This window comes from Primulina eburnea, unplaced genomic scaffold (genome assembly GCF_022965805.1).
Source record: "Primulina eburnea isolate SZY01 unplaced genomic scaffold, ASM2296580v1 ctg122_ERROPOS2000000, whole genome shotgun sequence".
NCBI lineage: Eukaryota > Viridiplantae > Streptophyta > Magnoliopsida > Lamiales > Gesneriaceae > Primulina > Primulina eburnea.
This window is the reverse complement of record NW_027330762.1, coordinates 50,808-72,255: the sequence shown is the minus strand read 5'-3', so window position 1 is coordinate 72,255 and position 21,448 is coordinate 50,808. Positions and strand designations below refer to the sequence as shown.

Sequence of the window (21,448 nt, the reverse complement as noted above, 5' to 3'; positions counted from 1 at the left end):
TATCAACAATGGGCTAACAAGAACGATAGGGCTCAACATGAATGTCATAACAGTATGCCCGAAGCTAAATTCCAATAATATGTCACAAATCAATGTAACACAGAACGACAATTAAACATAATTTATGTCTTACCGTAGTATGTTACCGAGCTGTAACATACCTATACCAACTTGAAACTCCAATATCAACTTCTCTTCAAGACTCTCGGCCTAAACAAAGCCACAATAAGCCGATCATGAAAATTACATTCCATACCAATGTTCGATTTGGCACAAAAGAGCATAAAATTCGTATCTCGCTCAATATTAACTCAAATTAATATCCGTCAATTGGAAATGAAAGATAACTTAATTATCTAAGTTTCTCCAGTTGAAACCATCTTCAGAATCTCAGTAGATTATTCTCAGAATATCAAGACGACACTGCCACTCAACAGATTTTCGGACAGAATTCTCCTACTGATCAGTTTCAGAAAAACCACCATAACTTGCTCAATTCTTACTGAAATTTAATGATTCTTTTATCATTACGAAGACAACATAGCTCTACAACTTTCATTCGAATCACAAGTCCAGAATCCGAGCGCATAATTGACAAAAACTCGAATTACAGTAGGTGTTGTACACAGCTCCAACACAGAATTCAATTTTGACACGTTTTGGTAGAAAAATCATATCAAATCCGTTTGTCATCCAAATTCAATGATTCTATTGGATATAGAAAGCTAACAAACAGAGCTAGATGTTTTATTTGAGCCACAAGTCGAGATTCTTAACGCACAATACATAGAACTTCGAATTTCAGAATCACAAAACTGAACTCACCAAAATACTGCACATAAACAGGGCTTGTGAAATGGAGCTTCGATTTGCTTGCTTTCTTGCTCAAAATTCGCGATTTTGGCGTTGAATCGAAGCCTAAGATGTTAGGAAGACACCCCTTCAGACCGATCAAGATTTCGACGCTGGACGGAGGAGATATCGCGATTCTTCCACAGCTGCTCCAAGGGTTGCGAGAATTGGGTTGAGGGAAAAGGGTTTTATATATATATATATTGTGTATTTGGTTACTAAAATAGTAACTCGAGCCCATCTATCCCGGTCTGTATTTATTTTGATCTCGTGTGTTATTTAAACTCTAAATGTATTTTTAATCGTTAAATTCTCCGATATTCTAAATACAAATTTCTAACGCACTTTTTCAATTTATTTGGCATAAATAATTATTTTAATTTACAACTCAATAATTATTCTAATTATGCCAAATTACCGGATAATTAATTACAGGACCTTACACTTCTCCACCCCTTAAAACAAATTTCGTCCTCGAAATTTCTATTTATACACATACATCTTACACACGAAACGAAACCAACAATACAATATTAAGAATCAAACAGATATAGATAAGACGCTCTCATCTTCTATTCTGTTTCCCATGTTGATTCCTGTACCCCATGCCTCGACCACTGAACACGTACAAGTGGTATAACTTTATTGCGTAAAACTTTATCTTTACGATCCAAGATACAAACAGGATACTCAGTATACGATAGATAATGGTCGAGTTCAATGATCGAGCAAAATTTGCACAGTGAAATCCCCAATAAAATATTATTTTGTATGCTCAAAAATTAATCGCAAGTGAACGATGTCAAGTTATAATATAGTGTACGTGAGTACGAGTATCTTTCCACTGAAAACTGTGTTTTACAATTGTTATTTTCAGTTATCGAACATTTAGCAACGAAAAGTGATTTGATTGTTTTATTACTACTAAAATCAAATAAGAATGCAAATAAAAAGATTCAAAATCAAGTAATGAGATATAATGTCTAAAATGGTTGAGTAAAATTCAATGAGAAATGGATTTGTTGGGAATCTCGGTTCACCTACCTCTCGTTAATTAATTAATTCGTTCGATCGTGATCAACGCTTCCGACAGGATTTCCTAATCTATTGAACACACTCTCTCGAGCTATGCCAAACTAATTCTACTCAATGAAGTAATTAAATATCTTTAATTATTTATTAAGAGCAAATCGCATTTCGACCTATGAAATCCTCTAGTTTTCGACCCTTAGGACTATGACTATCGGCACGTATCCAATTTCATATATCTATGTAAATTATAGATCCGCGAATTATACTACTCGATCCTATCACTCGTTATTCTCTCGAACTCACTCGTGATACGAAAACGTCGTTAAAGTTAGCTACGCTTTAATGACACAGTAAAACAGTAGTAAAATCAAGAATAACGCACAACCGAAATATAAATTAATTCAAATCAACGTTCGGGATAGGATCCCCTTTAATCCCAACAAATAATAAAGTTTTAGCAACTGAAATTCATAATCAAAATAAACAAAGCAAAGTTTAAATGATAAAACTAAATAAGAACTAGTAGAGTTGACGAAAAACGCGAAGAACGATGCCCGGAATCTTCAAATCTTCAATCCACGCGCAAAAGTGCTCTCCAAACTTGTTGACGGCTGAATAATTCTGTCTCAATCCCCTCCAAAACGTCCACCCCACCTTACCATATCAGCCACCCTCCAAAATAAGGTAAAGAATCGGCTGCAAAAATCTTGCCAAAAATAGGTGGCGCTCGGGCGGTAGAAAAGTACAGCTAGAGCGCCACATCTTCTGTAAAGTTCATTTGGATGTGCGGACTTCACGCTCGGGCGGTAGAAAACTACCGCTCGAGCGCGGACTCTTCTGTAGCTTGGTCTTTGTACATTCCTTCTCGCGCTCGAGCGGTAGAAAACAACCGCTCGAGCGCCGACCTCTCGGGATCTCTCCTCAGCCTTTCACCTCTCGCGCTCGGACGGTATAAAAGTACCGCTCGAGCGCCGCCTTTTCTGCTCACTTTTTGCTTCAGTTCGCACTTTGCTCCATATTCGGCTTTCCGGTCACTTTTCCTGGAAATTCATCATGCCCGAGTGAGATATGATAAAATGAAAATATTTACTCTAAAATGGACAGAATGCGATTGAAATAAACGTATGCGTCATGCAAAACACACACAGACCAATGCAATAAAGCACGTAAAAACGACACATATCATTCAACCTCATCAGGCTGAATCACATGAGACGGATCGGGCTCATACTTAAGCAACATAGAAACATGGAAAACATCATGGATGCCAGATAAAGACTGGGGCAAATCCAAATGATAAGCGCAAGTCCCAATACGCTCAACAATCTCGTAGGGGACAACAAAACGAGGTGACAAATTACCTCTCATAACAAAACGAACAACACCTCTAAACGGAGAGATTCTCAAAAATACAAAATCTCCAACTTGAAATTCTAGAGGTCGACGACGTCTGTTACCATAACTAGTTTGACGATCTTGGGCAGCTTTTATTCTCTGACGAATCAACTGGACTTTATCATGCATTTCCTGAACATTGTCACGTCCAGTCAACTGCTTCTCACCAAATTCATCCCAACAAAGAGGTGATCGACATCGTCTGCCGTACAAAGCTTCAAAAGGAGCCATACCAATAGTCACCTGGAAACTGTTGTTATATGAAAATTCTACCAGTGGTAAAGCTTCCTGCCAACTGTCTTTAAAATCCATGACTACAACTCGAAGCAGATCCTCGAGTGTCTGGATTGTGCATTCTGTCTGACCATCTGTCTGAGGATGGTACGCAGTACTCATCGCAAGTTGTGTACCCATTTATTTTTGGAAACTAGTCCAAAACTTTGATGTGAATCTAGGGTCACGATCTGAGACTATTGCAACTGGAACTCCATGAAGTCTCACAACATTTTCAATATACAAACGAGCCATTTTCTTGTACGAATACGTCCTCTCATACAGAATAAAGTGTACCGAATTAGATAATCTGTCGACAATCACCCAAATGGCATCGAAATGACGAGAAGTACGTGGCAAATGCGTGACAAAATCCATAGCCACCTGCTCCCAGTTCCACTGAGGAACCTCAAGGCTATGCAATATTCCTCCCGGTCTCATTCGTTCCGCTTTGACTTGCTGACAGATCACACAACAAGACACAAACTCAGCCACATCCTTTTCATATTCTTCCACCAAAACTGAGGCCGTAGAATATGATATATTTTCCTTCCTCCTGGGTGGATACTATATCGAGTACAATGAGCTTTTTTAGGGATGGGTGTACGCAATTCAGGAATATCTGGGACAACCAATCTACCATTCAACCGAAGAGAATCATCTGAGTGAATTGAGAAACCAGATTGGTGTCCTTGAGATACTAACTCATAAGATTTCAGAACTCGATCATCAGTTTTCTGAGCTGACTTTACAATCTGAATCAACTCTGGCTCAACAGAAATCTGAGATACACAAACAGCATTACCTTGGATTTTAAAATCCAACCCAGAGATGAAAATATCCTCTGTAGCTTGGTCTTTGTACATTCCTTCTCGCGCTCGAGCGGTAGAAAACAACCGCTCGAGCGCCGACCTCTCGGGATCTCTCCTCAGCCTTTCACCTCTCGCGCTCGGGCGGTATAAAAGTACCGCTCGAGCGCCGCCTTTTCTGCTCACTTTTTGCTTCAGTTCGCACTTTGCTCCATATTCGGCTTTCCGGTCACTTTTCCTGCAAATTCATCATGCCCGAGTGAGATATGATAAAATTTAAATATTTACTCTAAAATGGACAGAATGCGATTGAAATAAACGTATGCGTCATGCAAAACACACACAGACCAATGCAATAAAGCACGTAAAAACGACACATATCAACCCCCTCATACTAACCCTTTGCTTGCCCTCAAGCAAAATAGGTTACAACCCACACCCAAAATACGAAATAAACACAAAATGAAAGACTTAAACTAACGAAACTGATGGTGAAGTAGCAAACCGGTATCTCCTGCCTGAGCGGGTGTTTGAACCACATCCATTAGTCAAATCACAACATTCACCAATACCCCTTTGTAAAGCACCTTATAACATTTGGATTTTTGACCAGAAAGTGTGGTCGTGTGTGTGCTGTGGGTCTCACCAGCTCGTGCTTCAGACTGTTTCATTTGCAAATCATGCGAGTTACCCAGTCAACAGTTCAATGCAAGTTTCCCTATCCCGAGTTCTGTTTCTAGTCGTGACCAACAAGTGAACACAAAACGGTTAATTTTCAAGGTTGTACACCAGGCATTAGGGAGTCAATGTCATGAGGTTTCGAACGGCTAAAGAAGATGGGACGTACACTGATCATTTTCATTATGCACTTGTCAGATTTTTTATCTGACATTCCTCAACGCCTTACTTCTCCATCTATTTAGCCTTGGGATAGGATTTCATCCCTTTTTGGCTCCCCCACACCTTACATCCCCTTTTTTCATTTACAACACTCTTGTTGTAATACTTCTCTTTTTTCTTTTTCTCTTTTTTTTTTCTTGGTGCATAATTTTCTCAAGTGTACTCCCTAAATTTTGAGTATATGGAATGTTTGTTTAGTTGGCTTATGGATAACTCTTGAGGTATTATGCACAATTGGGACGAAAGTTATTCCGGTGGGTTCAAATGATCTACGCTATTTCATGTCACTGGTCGGTCGCGACTGTCAACAAAATTCATTCAAGTTCGACTTGCATCTCATGTTATTCCAGTTCCTCCCACAGATTCTTAAACTCGACTATCGTGTACACTACTAATAATACCCACAATGTACGCATATAAAATACACATTTCATTTCACTGGGGTATTCATAACGTGTGATACGACTAAGTAACATGCAGTTCATTCATCCCACAATCATCATCGGCTACCAATTCACTAATGTCACCATCACTGCTACTCATGCAAGACACAGACGAATGCAAATAAATAAGAAGACGTACAACGACCCCCTCATACTAGACGTGTGCAATGTCCCCATTGCACCAACGACTCGAAACACAGAAATGTAAACATACATGTAGACGAATAAACATGAAATTAAACACATGCTAGACTGAACAATTATAAGAAAGGAAAAACAGGAAACAACTAAAAGAAAAAAATAAATGTGCAAAGGAGGGGAAACAGTAAACTCCCCTGATCACGTGTCATCATCATCATGCTCCGGCGGTGGCACTCCTGCGGCCTCCCCATGCTGAGAATAATCATACTGGAACAGGAATGGGGGAGGAGGTAGTGGAGTCGGTGGAATGGTCGACGGGTCAACGCCCCCGTGCACAAGCAAAGAGCGCATCATAGAGTCAATGTGAGATAAGTGGTCGTGACATAGGAGTTGAACTGACTCTGATGCGCTTGGAAGGCGAGATTTTCATCCATCTTGTCATTCCGAGTTCGCCTGCGGGGTTGTGGTGGGCGACGTTGTGGCACTGATGTGCTTGATCCACCGGCATCCTCCGCCCGAGGGGGAAAGTCCGCCCGTCGTTTCGCTCTTTTCCTCTGCTCATCCTCCTGGCAAATTGGCTTCATCGGTTGAAGCCACTCCTCGTCGTCCCTGAAATGCACCCCGGCCCGTGCACACAATTCGGAAATAATGGTCGGGAAGAAAAGACCTATGTGGCTGTTGTGGGTGCTCAGTGTGATTTGCGAGTTGATAAGTTTTCCCACATCGATGTCGTCTCCTCGGTGCAACTCAAAAAGTAACACCGCACGCTCTTTTTGCACCTCGCTTTTGTGCGAGACCGGCATCATCCGTTGGGCCACAAACAAATACAACAAGGCACTCTCCGCTCTCAAGTACTTCTCATCAAAACAGCTCGGCGTTCCACCCAATGGTTTCCACATTGCACCCGGGTGGCACAAAGTCTCGATAATCAGATTGTAGTCGGGATTAACCACCAATGCCTGGAAATTAGAGTCATCGACCTCGGCCGTCTCCAAGAGGGTGTTAATCGTGGCCGAATCAAACGGCACAAGTTTTCCACTAACAAAAGCCCGACTATCAGTTCGTTCCACGGCATTGGCGCAGAATTCCCGAACCACCGACACCACAGCTGCCTTAGGTTACTCGCCAAATTTGTCCCATCCCCTTCTTTCTAATTCCACAATCGGTGTCATGTAACTATCTTCAAAAGTGCGACGAAATCCCCTCTCGGCTATGGGATTTCTATGTATTTTAGCATGATCATATCTAGCACGAGCCTCCGCACTCACGAAACGTGTTCTATCAAATGACGATGAAGAGGAGGAACTAGGATTACCTCATTGCTTCTTGGGGGCCATGGGATTGAAGAAGTTGGAGCTTTGAATTGGAGATGGTGTTCTTGCTTCCGAAGGGAGATTGTGCCTTGCCGCCGAAAAATTGAGTGGAGATGGTGGTGCCTGCACAAGAAAATCGAAAAGGAGAAAAATTGAGAGGAGTTAGGGATTTGGGAAGTGAAATTTGGGGGAAAATTTCGTGCAGAATGAGGAAAAGGGAAGGGGTTCCGCGTTTTTAAAAGCTGTCGCGCTCGAGCGGTAGAAAACTACCGCTCGAGCGCGAACCTCGCTGGAGTTTATTTTCCATAGGTACACCCTCGCGCCCGGGCGGGAAAAAAATACCGCTCGAGCGCCAACCTCTCGGGAATTTTTATCCCGAGGTAGGCGTTCGCGCTCGGGCGGTATTAAATTACCGCTCGAGCGCGAACCCCTCTGTTTTTTTTCTTTAAAACTTTTTTTTTTAAAAAAAAAAAATAAAATAAAACAAAAACAAGAGAGAATAACTAAATTGACACGAAAGAAAATCTAAATCAAATGCGAGAGAAGGGGAAGAAAATAGTTCTCAATTTATAGTCGAGAGCTTGACTGTCGGTCTGTCTCAGTTCGGCATGTCTTGGAACCGGGTGATTCCAAGTTGTGGCTCAATTGTGCCACCCATGTAGTTCTTCAGGCGATGAGCATTGACCGTAAATGTCCCATCCTTCCCATCTTTCACTTCTACAGCTCCCGATGGATAAACTTTTGAGATCACGAATGGACCAGACCATCGCGACTTCAATTTTCCGGGAAATAGTCGCAACCGGGAGTTGCAGAGTAGGACACTTTCACCTTCTTTGAACTCTCTCTCGATGATCCGCTTGTCATGGGCCTTCTTCGTCTTTTCCTTGTAGGTTAGTGCGAGATCATAGGCCAGATTCCGGAATTCCTCCAACTGATCTAGTTGAAGTAAACGTCGTTCACCTGCATCAGTAAAGTTCAAGTTTAGTGCTTTTGTTGCCCAATATGCCCGATGCTCTAACTCTACAGGTAAGTGACATGCTTTACCAAACAATAATCTGTATGGTGTCGTGCCTATTGGTGTTTTGAAAGCAGTCCTATATGCCCAAAGAGCATCATCTAATCTCACCGACCAATCCTTCCTACTGACACCTACCACTTTCTCCAAAATTCGCTTTATCTCTCGGTTAGACACCTCAACTTGCCCACTCGTCTGAGGGTGATAGGGGGTAGAGATTTTATGTGTGACACCATATTTGCTCAAAAGTTTTTCAAAGAGTTTGTTGCAAAAATGCGTGCCACCATCACTAATGATTGCTCGTGGTGTTCCAAATCGGTTAAAAATGTTTTTCTTTAAAAATTTTAGAACCACTTGAGCATCATTAGTGGCATACGCTTCCGCCTCTACCCACTTAGACACATAATCAACCGCCACCAAGATGTATTTTTTCGTGAAAGAACTGGGGAACGGTCCCATGAAGTCTATTCCCCACACATCAAAAACCTCACATTCAATGATATTATTTAAAGACATTTCATGACGGTTAGAGATGTTACCTGACCGCTGGCATTTATCACAATGTAGCACATAAGAACGAGCATCTTTGAAGAGAGTTGGCCAATAAAAGCCACATTCAAGTACCTTGGATGCCGTCCTTGTTGGTCCGAAATGACCACCTACCTCACGGTCATGGCAATGGTTGAGAATTTGATCAAACTCTTCCTCCGCAACACACCGTCTTATCATGGAGTCTGCACAAATTTTAAACAAAAACGGTTCCTCCCAAAAATAGTATTTCACGTCAGAAAAGAATTTCTTACGTTGGTGAAACGATAGGTTTGGTGGAGGTGTGCCTGTGACAAGAAAGTTAGCGAAATTTGCATACAACGGACAATTTCTCACCTCAAAGAGTTGCTCATCGGGGAACCAATCATTGATAGCACAATCGACAGAATCATCACAAATAAATTCTAATCTAGACAAGTGATCCGCCACAACGTTCTCGACACCCTTCTTATCTCTTATTTCTAAATCAAACTCTTGTAACAGTAAGATCCACCGAAGTAAGCGTGGCTTTGCATCTTTTTTATCAAGTAAGTATTTAAGGACAGAATGATCAGTGAATACAATTACTTTGGACAAAACAAGGTATGCATGAAATTTGTCAAGTGCGAATACTACTGCAAGTAATTCCTTTTCAGTTGTTGCATAATTCAATTGAGCCTCATCTAAGGTCTTATTTGCATAGTAAATTGTGTGAAATACCTTGTTTTGCCGCTGGCCAAGTACGGCCCCCACTGCAGTGTCACTGGCATCGCACATGATCTCGAAAGGTAGATCCCAATCCGGTGCTACCAAGACAGGAGCCGTCCCCAAGCGTTCCTTCAGATTCTTGTATGCCTGTAAATAGTCAGAATTGAAATCAGATGGCACATCTTTCATAAGTAAGGAAGACAGAGGTTTGGCAATTTTCGAAAAATCTTTTATGAAACGCCGATAGAAACCGGCGTGGCCTAGAAAACTTCTAACTCCCTTTATGGACGCCGGAGGTGGCAAGTTCTTGATGACTTCAACTTTCGCCTTATCCACCTCTATCCCGTGCTCCGAAATCTTGTGCCCTAGGACAATTCCCTCTTGTACCATGAGTGGCATTTTTCCCAATTCAGCACCAAATTCGTCTCCTCACATCTCACTAACACCACCCTCAGGTTCTGCAAACAGTCATCAAAAGAAGGGCCGAAAATAGAGAAGTCATCCATAAAAATTTCAAGAAAATTTTCTATCATATCATGGAATATAGCGGTCATGCAACGTTGAAATGTGGCAGGAGCATTACAAAGACCAAACGGCATGCGGCGAAAGGCGAAAGTTCCATAAGGACAAGTGAAAGTGGTTTTCTCTTGGTCCTCAGGTGCAATGGTGATTTGATTATACCCCGAATACCCATCTAGAAAACAATAAAACTCATGACCCGCTAACCTCTCAAGCATTTGATCAATGAAGGGAAGGGGAAAGTGGTCTTTGAAGGTGGCATCATTCAATTTTCTATAATCAATGCACACACGCCATCCCGTAACAGTTCTGGTGGGTATTAGTTCATTATTATCATTTGCAATCACAGTAATCCCACCCTTCTTTGGCACACACTGAACCGGACTTACCCATGCACTATCAGATATAGGATAGATAATACCTGCATCAAGAATCTTAATCGTTTCAGCTTTCACTACCTCTTGCATCTTTGGATTTAATCTTCTCTGAGGTTGCACAAGAGGTGAGTACTTGTCTTCCATCAAGATTTTGTGCATACAGACTGATGGATTGATCCCTTTGATATCCGCCACCTTCCACGCAAACGCACCCTTGTGTGCTTTCAAGACTTTCAACAGTTAGTCCTCCATCACACCTGTCAAAGCAGCAGAAATAATGACAGGTAAAATGTTACGCTCACCTAGGTATACGTACTTGAGGTGTGGAGGCAGTGGCTTCAGCTTGAGCGTCGGTGGCTCCTCCAGGCTTGATTTCTGTGAGATCAAGTCTTTTCGATCTCCCAAATCTTCTAACCTCATCTTCATTGACCTTCTCCATGGATGGTTGGCATTCAAGTATGCCACTATTTCAGCATTTTCGTCGTCCAAATCATCTTCTCCCAATGCAGTAGTGATAGCGGCCTCCAAAGGATCTCTCAAAGCATCCTGCACATAGTGAGAAACAAGAGAGTCAAAACATCAATTCTAAAACAGTTATCAGAATGCAGTGTGTGCATAAGTGCATTAAAGACATCAAAAGTAATCTCCTCCTCGCTCACTCGCAATCTCAACTTCCCTTCTTGTACATCAATCAGTGCCTTGCCAGTCGCAAGGAATGGTCTTCCCAAAATGAAGGGCATCTCTGTATCCTCCTCCATGTCGAGCACCACAAAATCGGCAGGAAAAATGAATTTGTCCACTTTCACTAGCACATCCTCAATCACTCCGCGGGGGTACTTGACAGATCTGTCAGCCAGTTGCAAGGACATCCTTGTCGGCTTAGGCTCTCCCAACCCAAGTTTCCTAAACACAGAAAATGACATCAGATTAATACTTACACCAAGATCACATAATGCTTTATGAAAAACAACATCACCAATCATCCAAGGAATAGAGAAACTCCCTGGGTTTTTTAGCTTCGGTGGGATTTTGTTTTGCACCAAAGTGGAGCAATTCTCGGTTAAGTTGACTGTCATATGATCCTCCAACTTCCTCTTATTAGCTAAAATGTCCTTAAAAAATTTAGCATAACTAGGCATTTGCATTAGAGCATCGGCAAAGGGAATATTGATATGCAACTTTTTAAACACCTCAATAAACTTACCGAATTGTGTATCTAGTTTTGCTGTTTTCAATGCAGTAGGAAAAGGAGGAGGTATAACAATTTTATGTTGTGTAGTGGGTGCTAGTGTAGGGTTAGAAGACTTACCTTTAGATGTCGCAGTATGCTCATCTACGGTTTGAGTTTTCTCGTTTTCCTTTGACTCCAAAACTTTCCCACTCTTCAACTCGATGGCCTTCACTTGCTCTTTTGGATTAGTCTCGGTATTACTGGGCAAGGTGCCTGGCTCTCTACTTGCTATATCTTCGCTAATTGACCAATCTGATTTTCAAGTCCCTTAATCGACGCATCCTCATTTTGAAGTCTAGTTTCAGTGGATGAAATAAACTTAGACATCATTTGCTCCAAGTTGGACTTTTCTTCTCTAGGAGGATCGGATCTATACACCGGTTGTTTGCCATATTGTTGTCCTCCTTGCGGTTGATTCTGACTGTTTTGACCGCCCCATGAGAAGTTGGGATGTTGCCTCCACCTAGAATTGTATGTGTTCGAATAAGGGTCATGCCTTGGGCGGTTTTGAACTCCCATTTGGTTCACTGGTGCCTCATTTTGCACATAGAATGGATTGTCGTCTTGACAGTCCTTCGCATAGTGTTCCTCTCCACACTTTTCACAGAATATCTCTTGAAGACGCATCGCCGTGCCACCCACATTCAAGCCGTTTTCCTGTTTAACGCATCAAGTTGTGCAGTAATAGCAGAAAAATCAGTTACCTGGTGCACTCCTGCACTTCTCCGCTGGTTGTTCCTGTCAGATTGAGGATGATAACTGCTAGCAACCATCTCCTCCAACAACTCATATCCTTCTTCTGCAGTCTTCCTCAAAAGGTTCCCACAAGCAGCATCATCTATCATAGTACGGTTAGGAGTAAGCAAACCGTAATAAAATGTTTGAACGACTAACCCAAGTGGCAACTCATGATGTGGGCATCTTCGTAGTAGGTCCTTGAAGCGTTCCCATGCCTCATATAGAGATTCCTGATCGAATTGAGCAAATGTTGTAATGTCTGCCCGCAGCTTCATGGTCTTGGAGGGAGGGAAGTATTTGATGAGAAATGCTTTCGCCATGTCCTCCCATGTAGCGATCGAACCTACGGGCAAACAATTTAACCACGCTTTAGCTTTATCACGTAAGGAGAAAGGAAATAAACGCAATCTAACAGCATCATCAGAAACTCCAGTGAATTTAAAAGTATCGCAGATTTCAAGAAAATCCGCGATGTGCGTGTTTGGATCATCCACTGCAGTTCCTCCGAATTGGACTGTGTTCTGAATCATCTGGATTATGGCTGGCTTGATTTCAAAGTGATTTGCCCGCACGATAGGTCTCACAATGCTAGGGCGTGCACCCTCCAAAGAAGGTTGGGCATACTCCAGCATCGGTATGCGGCGTGGCATCTCGAATTGTCTATTTTCACGTTGTTCCTCCTCACGTTCTGGCTCGTGTCTCTCCATCAGTTCTTTAAGCCTCTGTTGTTGTCTTCTCCTGCGGAAGGTTCTTTCAATTTCAGGATCAAACTCAAGCTCCACATCAAGTGACTTTGGCATGCACTGGAAGAGATATCAGTAATAAAATATGACGTGTTATCTCAAGAAAAATAAAATAATGCTAAAGGAAATAACTAAAAATAAAATTGTAGATTAACAGTCCCCGGCAACGGCGCCAAAACTTGATCGAGCAAAACTTGCACAGTGAAATCCCCAATAATATATTATTTTGTATGCTCTAAAATTAATCGCAAGTGCACGATGTCAAGTTATAATATAGTGTACGTGAGTACGAGTATCGTTCCACTGAAGACTGTTTTTTACAATTGTTATTTTCAGTTATTGAACATTTAGCAACGAAAAGTGATTTGATTGTTTTATTACTACTAAAATCAAATAAGAATGCAAATAAAAAGATTCAAAATCAAGTAATGAGATATAATGTCTAAAATGGTTGAGTAAAATTCAATGAGAAATGGATTTGTTGGGAATCTCGGTTCACCTACCCCTCGTTAATTAATTAATTCGTTCGATCGTGATCTACGCTTCCGACAAGATTTCCTAATCTATTGAACACACTCTCTCGAGCTATGCCAAACTAATTCTACTCAATGAAGTAATTAAATATCTTTAATTATTTATCAAGAGCAAATCGCATTTCGACCTATGAAATCCCTTAGTTTTCGACCATTAGGACTATGACTATCGGCACGTATCCAATTTCATATATCTATGTAAATTGTAGATCCGCGAATTATACTACTCGATCCTATTACTCGTTATTCTCTCGAACTCACTCGTGATACGAAAACGTCGTTAAAGTTAGCTACGCTTTAATGACATAGTAAAACAGTAGTAAAATCAAGAATAACGCACAACCGAAATATAAATTAATTCAAATCAACGTTCGGGGTAGGATCCCCTTTATTCCCAACAAATAATAAAGTTTTAGCTACTGAAATTCATAATCAAAATAAAAAAAAGCAAAGTTTAAATGATAAAACTAAATAAGAACTACTAGAGTTGACGAAAAACGCGAAGAACGATGCCCGGAATCTTCAAATCTTCAATCCACGCGCAAAAGTGCTCTCCAAACTTGTTGACGGCTGAAGAATTCTGTCTCAATCCCCTCCAAAACGTCCACCCCACCTTACCATATCAGCCACCCTCCAAAATAAGGTAAAGAATCGGCTGCAAAAATCTTGCCAAAAATAGGTGGCGCTCGGGCGGTAGAAAAGTACCGCTAGAGCGCCACACCTTCTGTAAAGTTCATTTGGATGTGCGGACTTCGCACTCGGGCGGTAGAAAACTACCGCTCGAGCGCGGACTCTTCTGTAGCTTGGTCTTTGTACATTCCTTCTCGCGCTCGAGCGGTAGAAAACAACCGCTCGAGCGCCGCCTTTTCTGCTCACTTTTTGCTTCAGTTCGCACTTTGCTCCATATTCGGCTTTCCGGTCACTTTTCCTGCAAATTCATCATGCCCGAATGAGATATGATAAAATGAAAATATTTACTCTAAAATGGACAGAATGCGATAGAAATAAACCTATGCGTCATGCAAAACACACACAGACCAATGCAATAAAGCACGTAAAAACGACACATATCATTCAACCTCATCAGGCTGAATCACATGAGACGGATCGGGCTCATACTTAAGCAACATAGAAACATGAAAAACATCATGGATGCCAGATAAAGACTGGGGCAAATCCAAACGATAAGCGCAAGTCCCAATACGCTCAACAATCTCGTAGGGGACAACAAAATGAGGTGACAAATTACCTCTCATACCAAAACGAACAACACCTCTAAACGGAGAGATCCTCAAAAATACAAAATCTCCAACTTGAAATTCTAGAGGTCGACAACGTCTGTTACCATAACTAGTTTGACGATCTTGGGCAGCTTTTATTCTCTGACGAATCAACTGGACTTTATCATGCATTTCCTGAACATTGTCACGTCCAGTCAACTGCTTCTCACCAAATTCATCCCAACAAAGAGGTGATCGACATCGTCTGCCGTACAAAGCTTTAAAAGGGGCCATACCAATAGTCACCTGGAAACTGTTGTTATATGAAAATTCTACCAGTGGTAAAGCTTCCTGCCAACTGTCTTTAAAATCCATGACTACAACTCGAAGCAGATCCTCGAGTGTCTGGATTGTGCGTTCTGTCTGACCATCTGTCTGAGGATGGTACGCAGTACTCATCGCAAGTCGTGTACCCATTTATTTTTGGAAACTAGTCCAAAACTTTGATGTGAATTTAGGGTCACGATTTGAGACTATTGCAACTGGAACTCCATGAAGTCTCACAACATTTTCAATATACAAACGAGCCATTTTCTTGTACGAATACGTCCTCTCATACGGAATAAAGTGTGCCGAATTAGATAATCTGTCGACAATCAACCAAATGGCATCGAAATGACGAGAAGTACGTGGCAAATGCGTGACAAAATCCATAGCCACCTGCTCCCAGTTCCACTGAGGAACCTCAAGGCTATGCAATATTCCTCCCGGTCTCATTCGTTCCGCTTTGACTTGCTGACAGATTATACAACAAGACACAAACTCAGCCACATCCTTTTCATATTCTTCCACCAAAACTGAGGCCGTAGAATATGATACATTTTCCTTCCTCCTGGGTGGATACTATATCGAGTACAATGAGCTTTTTTAGGGATGGGTGTACGCAATTCAAGAATATCTGGGACAACCAATCTACCATTCAACCGAAGAGAATCATCTGAGTGAATTGAGAAACCAGATTGGTGTCCTTGAGATACTAACTCATAATATTTTAGAACTCGATCATCAGTTTTCTGAGCTGACTTTACAATCTGAATCAACTCTGGCTCAACAGAAATCTGAGATACACAAACAACATTACCTTGGATTTTAAAATCCAACCCAGAGGTGAAAATATCCTCTCGTAACTTAGAAACACGAATTGAGGATAAATTAACATCAACAACCTTACGACTCAAAGCATCGGCAATGACATTCACTTTTCCCGGATGATACTGGATCTCACAATCATAATCTTTCAAAAGATCCATTTAACTTCTTTGTCTCATATTCAGATCTGACTGAGAGAACAGATACTTCAAGCTTTTCTGATCTGAATAGATTAAAAATTGCTCCCCAAACAAATAATGTCTCCAAATCTTGGAGCAAAAACAAGAGCAGCCAATTCCAAGTCATGAACAGGATACTTAGACTCATGCGGTTTCAACTGACGAGAACCATAGGCCCAAATCTGCCATGCTACATCAGAACACAACCTAATCCTCTATTTGATGTGTCGGTACAAACAACGAATCCTCCAGAACCACTTGGAATGGTAAGAACTGGTGCAGAAGTCAATCTCTTCTTCAACTCGACAAAACTTAACTCACATTCATCAGACCAAATGAATCTCTGATTTTTCTGAGTCAGTTGAGTGATAGGTCTAGCAATCTTTGAGAAATTTTCGATAAATCTCTGGTAATAACCAGCTAAACCCATGAAACTACGAATCTCTGGAACATTGGTCAGTCGTGACCAGTTCAGAACTGCTTCCACTTTACTTGGATCGACAGAAATACCATGTTGAGATATGACATGGCCCAGAAACACAAATCTATCTAACAAAACTCACACTTGGATAGCTTGGCGTACGACTGTTTCTTTTGAAGAATTCGAAGAACTATCCTCAAGTGTTTAACATGCTCTTCCTCGGACTTGGAATAAACAAGAATATTATCAATGAATACAATCACAAAATGATCGAGATATTTACAAAATACTCGATTCATCAAGTCCATAAACACAGAAGGAGCATTGGTCAAACCAAAAGGCATAACCAAAAATTCAAAGTGTCCGTATCTCGTGCGAAAAGCTGTTTTCGGCACATATTCTTGTCTAACTCGCACTTGATGGTACCCAGAACGGAGATCAATCTTAGAATACACCGAAGTACCTTGCAACCGATCAAATAAATCATCAATCCTAGGGAGTGGATATTTATTCTTGACAGTAAACTTATTCAAGTGCCGACAATCAATACACATCCGCATCGTTCCATCTTTCTTCTTGACAAATAGATTCGGTGCACCCCACGGTGAAGAACTCGGACGAATATAACCTTTACTCAACAAATCCTGTAATTGTTCTTTCAGTTCTTCAACAAGAGCTAAATGATATGGTGCTCGAGATATGGGTTCAGTTCCTGGCATTAATTCGATACGGAACTCAACTTCTCGTTCTGGTGGAAAACCAGGAATCTCTTCTGGAACACATCAGGAAACTCACAGACTATAGGAATATCAGAAATCCGTCGCTCATCTTGCGATAGATCAACAACATAAACAAGAAAACCTTCATGACCAGAACCTAACAATCGATTCATCTCAATGTCAGAAACTAGAGGAATCTTGGCTTGAGAACCACGACCATAGAAATTCCATTTAGGAGCAAAGCTAGGCCTGAAACGAACTATTCCTCAATAACAGTCAACAGTGGCACGACAGTCAAAACATCCATACCAACTATGCAATCAAAGTTATGCATAGGTAGAACTATGAGATTCAAATATAGAAAATTTTCATCGTGAAACAAAACCGCATTGAACACCACATTATCAGTGATAATCATTTTGCCCAACGGAGTAGCAACAGATAGATTGGAATTCACACTAGTGGTGCGAAGATCATGCGAAACAACGAATGCATGAGAAACAAAGGAATGAGATGCTCCAGTATCAAATAACACTCGTGCTATAAAACCACATAGAGTACAGTTACCGGTAATGACAGTACCTGGAGCTGCCTGAGCCTCATCCTCAGTCAAGGCAAATACATGAACATATGACTGATTCTGTTGACCACCTTGCCCTCTGCTCTGATGCGAAGGGTGACTAGGCTGATGGGAAGACTGGCACGCTGCTGGAAATCTATTAATTTGAGCTCCACTACCTGCCTGGGCTGATTTTCCCATTTTACTAGGACACACTCTAGAAAAATGACCCGGCCGACCACAATTATTACAAACCCCTTGAACTCCAACACACTGATTACTGGAATGCTTGCCTCCACAGTGATCACAGTAAGGTCCACTATAGCGATATCCACCACGGTTCCCTAAACTCGAAGAACTAGAACCAAACTTCTTAAATATTTTTCCACGTGGACGAAGAGATGCAAAACCAGATGAACTGAATTGTTGCCTCCCCGACTGATGATGTTGGGTAGGAACTCGATTGCCACTCCTCTTAAGACTAGCTTCAGACCTTTTTGCTATTTCCACCGCTTCAAGATAATTCAATGGCTTACCGTTAGAAACAAAAGAGTGCAGATGATTATTCAATCCTTCAATGAAGCTTTCGACAACAGCAACTTGACTCGCAGCAACATGAGGAGCATATCTCAGCATATCATAAAAAGTATCTGCATACTCCTCAACTGACATATCGCATTGTTTCAGGTTATGAAACTTCGAAGCCTTAGAACTGTAAAATGATGGAGGACAGTAACTCTCCTTAAACTTCAGCTTGAATATATCCCACGATGGAACAATCCTCTGAGCATCTAAAGTCATCAATGTAGCGGACCACCACATTTTAGCACGATCTTTCAACTGATGTACAGCTAATCTCAATCGACACTCTGGAGGATACTCAATCAAATCAAACGATTCCTGAATCTCAGAAATCGATAACTTAGCTTTCTCAGCTCCCTCCAAACCACTGATCAAGGAGGATGCATAGAATGGAAACGCGCAACTAACTCATCCATCCTAAGCTGCTCTAACTGATCAGCAGCTTGCTCCACAAAAGTATCAACAACAAAACGGACATGAGGTCTACCTCATCCAAGACCTCGACCTCGAGCTAAAGGAATCTCATCAACAGGAATTTCTCCACCTCCCTCCATTCTATACGATAAAAAACCAAAATAATTAGAAGGGAAGTAAACAAATCATATAATCACATAAGCATGTTGTCAATTAGCATACACAGGCGCAACAACCATTTTAGTGCCAAGACTCGAGTGTCCTAGAATCTAGTTCGAGCATATCCAAGTTTACGCTCTGATACCAAGATGTGAGGCCCATTTACTCTAACGACAATTAATGATCAAACAATAATGGTTTGATTTAAAACTGCAGCGGAAAAAGGTTTAAAATATTTTAAAACGGACCTCAGGGCCTAGAAAAATTTCGGCATGACCTCCCCGAAAATATGACATCCCGAAAAACTCAAGCAGGAATTTATATCAAAATATACTCCCACTAGAGTCATTAAAACAAAACCGAATTTAAACAACCTATAGCCTCACTGACCAGGACTAAACAGAAATTAAAACTTACCAAATACTCACCAAATCATAAACATCACATAGTCGACTCAGAACATCACAAAACAACCAAATACTACTACAGATACACGGGGCATCTCCCCGGCAAATAAACTACAATACAAGACTGAAACAAACCCAAGACATACATATAGATTAACTGGGAGACTCCACTGAACAGAACCAAGCAATCCAACCTCAATCCCGAGCTCCACTGGCGGAACCTCGGCCTGATGCTGCAAAACGACTCGGGAGATCTACCATGGTGCCCAATAGCAACCATAGTAGCCCCCAGTAAACAACTGAGGTTAGGATTCTGGTATGAAACAGTCCAACAATAACAACAATAACATAAATCATGCATAATCATGTAATGAAATGTACTATGCAATGCATGAAAAGCTCAACGAATAATCGGGATAACAGGAGCCAGCAAACGGTACGATAACAACTGGAATAATGCTCGAGCAACAACACAGGAGAACTACATCGTCATGCAGCAAAACCGGCCTGCCAAGTATGCAAGGTATGCCAAGTTGTGCTGAATAAAACCCCTGACTCGGCCTCCATACAGCTGATACGCTATAACAGGATGGCACAACAGAACGAACTAGATGACACAATCCCAGCGCTCACCTCAAAAGGCTGCACTAACCACAAGATTGTTCAATCACATCTACGGTCTCATGTGTATATGCCTATCAGCCACACAATGATCCTGAGATAAACAACAGTGCGAGATAACAACGGATATCAACAATGGGCTAACAAGAACGATAGGGCTCAACATGAATGTCATAACAGTATGCCCGAAGCTAAATTCCAATAATATGTCACAATAATAAACATAGATCGCAAAGAAGGCATTTAACAGTTTACAACAGCCAACGAGTTATACACCCGATCAATGTAACACAGAACGACAATTAAACATAATTTATGTCTTACCGTCGTATGTTACCGAGCTGTAACATACCTATACCAACTTGAAACTCCAATATCAACTTCTCTTCAAGACTCTCGGCCTAACCAAAGCCACAATAAGCCGATCATGAAAATTACATTCCATACCAATATTCGATTTGGCACAAAAGAGCATAAAATTCGTATCTCGCGCAATATTAACTCAAATTAATATCCTCCAATTGGAAATGAAAGATAACTTAATTATCTAAGTTTTTCCAGTCAAAACCATCTTCAGAATCTCAGTAGATTATTCTCAGAATATCAAGAACACACTGCCATTCAACAGATTTTCGGACAGACTTCTCCTACTGATCAGTTTCAGAAAAACCACCATAACTTGCTCAATTCTTAATGAAATTTAATGATTCTTTTATCATTACGAAGAAAACACATAGCTCTACAACTCTCATTCGAATCACAAGTCCAGAATCCGAGCGCATAATTGACAAAAACTCGAATTACAGTAGGTGTTGTACACAGCTCCAACACAGAATTCCATTTTGACACTTTTTGGTAGAAAAATCATATCAAATCCGTTTCTTATCCAAATTCAATGATTCTAGTGGCTATAGAAAGCTAACAAACAGAGCTACACGTTTATTGAGCCACAAGTCGAGATTCTTAATGCACAATACACAGAACTTTGAATTTCAGAAGCACAAAATCTGAACTCACAAAAATACTGCACAGAAACAAGGCTCGCGAAATGGAGCTTCGAACTTCTCGATTCCTTGCTCAAATTTGCAATTTATGTCTTGAATCTAAGCCTAAGATGTTAGCAAGACACCCCTTCAGACCGATCGAGATTTCCACGCTGGACGGAGGAGATATCGCGATTCTTCCACAGCTGCTCCAAGGGTTGCGAGAATTGGGTTGAGGGAAATGGGTTTTCTTCTTCTCTCTTTCTTTTTCCTTCTTTTAAAGGTAAGTTGTGTGTATGTATATGTATATATATATATATATATATATATATATATATATATATTGTGTATTTGGTTACTAAAATAGTAACTGGAGCCCATCTATCCCGATCTGTATTTATTTTGATCTCGTGTGTTATTTAAACTATTTTATATCGTTAAATTCTCCGATATTCTAAAATACAAATTTCTAACACACTTCTTGA

General features: G+C 41.0%; 1 protein-coding gene, 1 long non-coding RNA gene and 1 other non-coding gene across 3 annotated transcripts; 1 reads left to right on the top strand and 2 right to left on the bottom strand.

Moving 5' to 3' along the window:
• Positions 1-3,693: 3,693 nt before the first annotated feature.
• Positions 3,694-6,196, bottom strand: LOC140820579 (uncharacterized). The gene is made up of 4 exons (XM_073180875.1): positions 6,048-6,196; positions 4,521-4,599; positions 4,185-4,334; positions 3,694-4,119 (listed from the first exon to the last, which is right to left on the bottom strand). Exons 1-4 carry the CDS (start codon positions 6,194-6,196, stop codon positions 3,694-3,696), a joined length of 804 nt encoding a protein of 267 aa, XP_073036976.1.
• Positions 6,197-12,439: 6,243 nt separating this feature from the next.
• Positions 12,440-12,545, top strand: LOC140820581 (small nucleolar RNA R71). The gene has a single exon (XR_012115527.1). It is a non-coding gene; the product is annotated as a small nucleolar RNA R71 (small nucleolar RNA).
• A 6,803-nt stretch (positions 12,546-19,348) lies between these two features.
• Positions 19,349-21,065, bottom strand: LOC140820578 (uncharacterized). The gene is made up of 3 exons (XR_012115526.1): positions 20,998-21,065; positions 20,333-20,381; positions 19,349-19,613 (listed from the first exon to the last, which is right to left on the bottom strand). It is a non-coding gene; the product is annotated as an uncharacterized lncRNA (long non-coding RNA).
• Between the last annotated feature and the right edge of the window lie 383 nt (positions 21,066-21,448).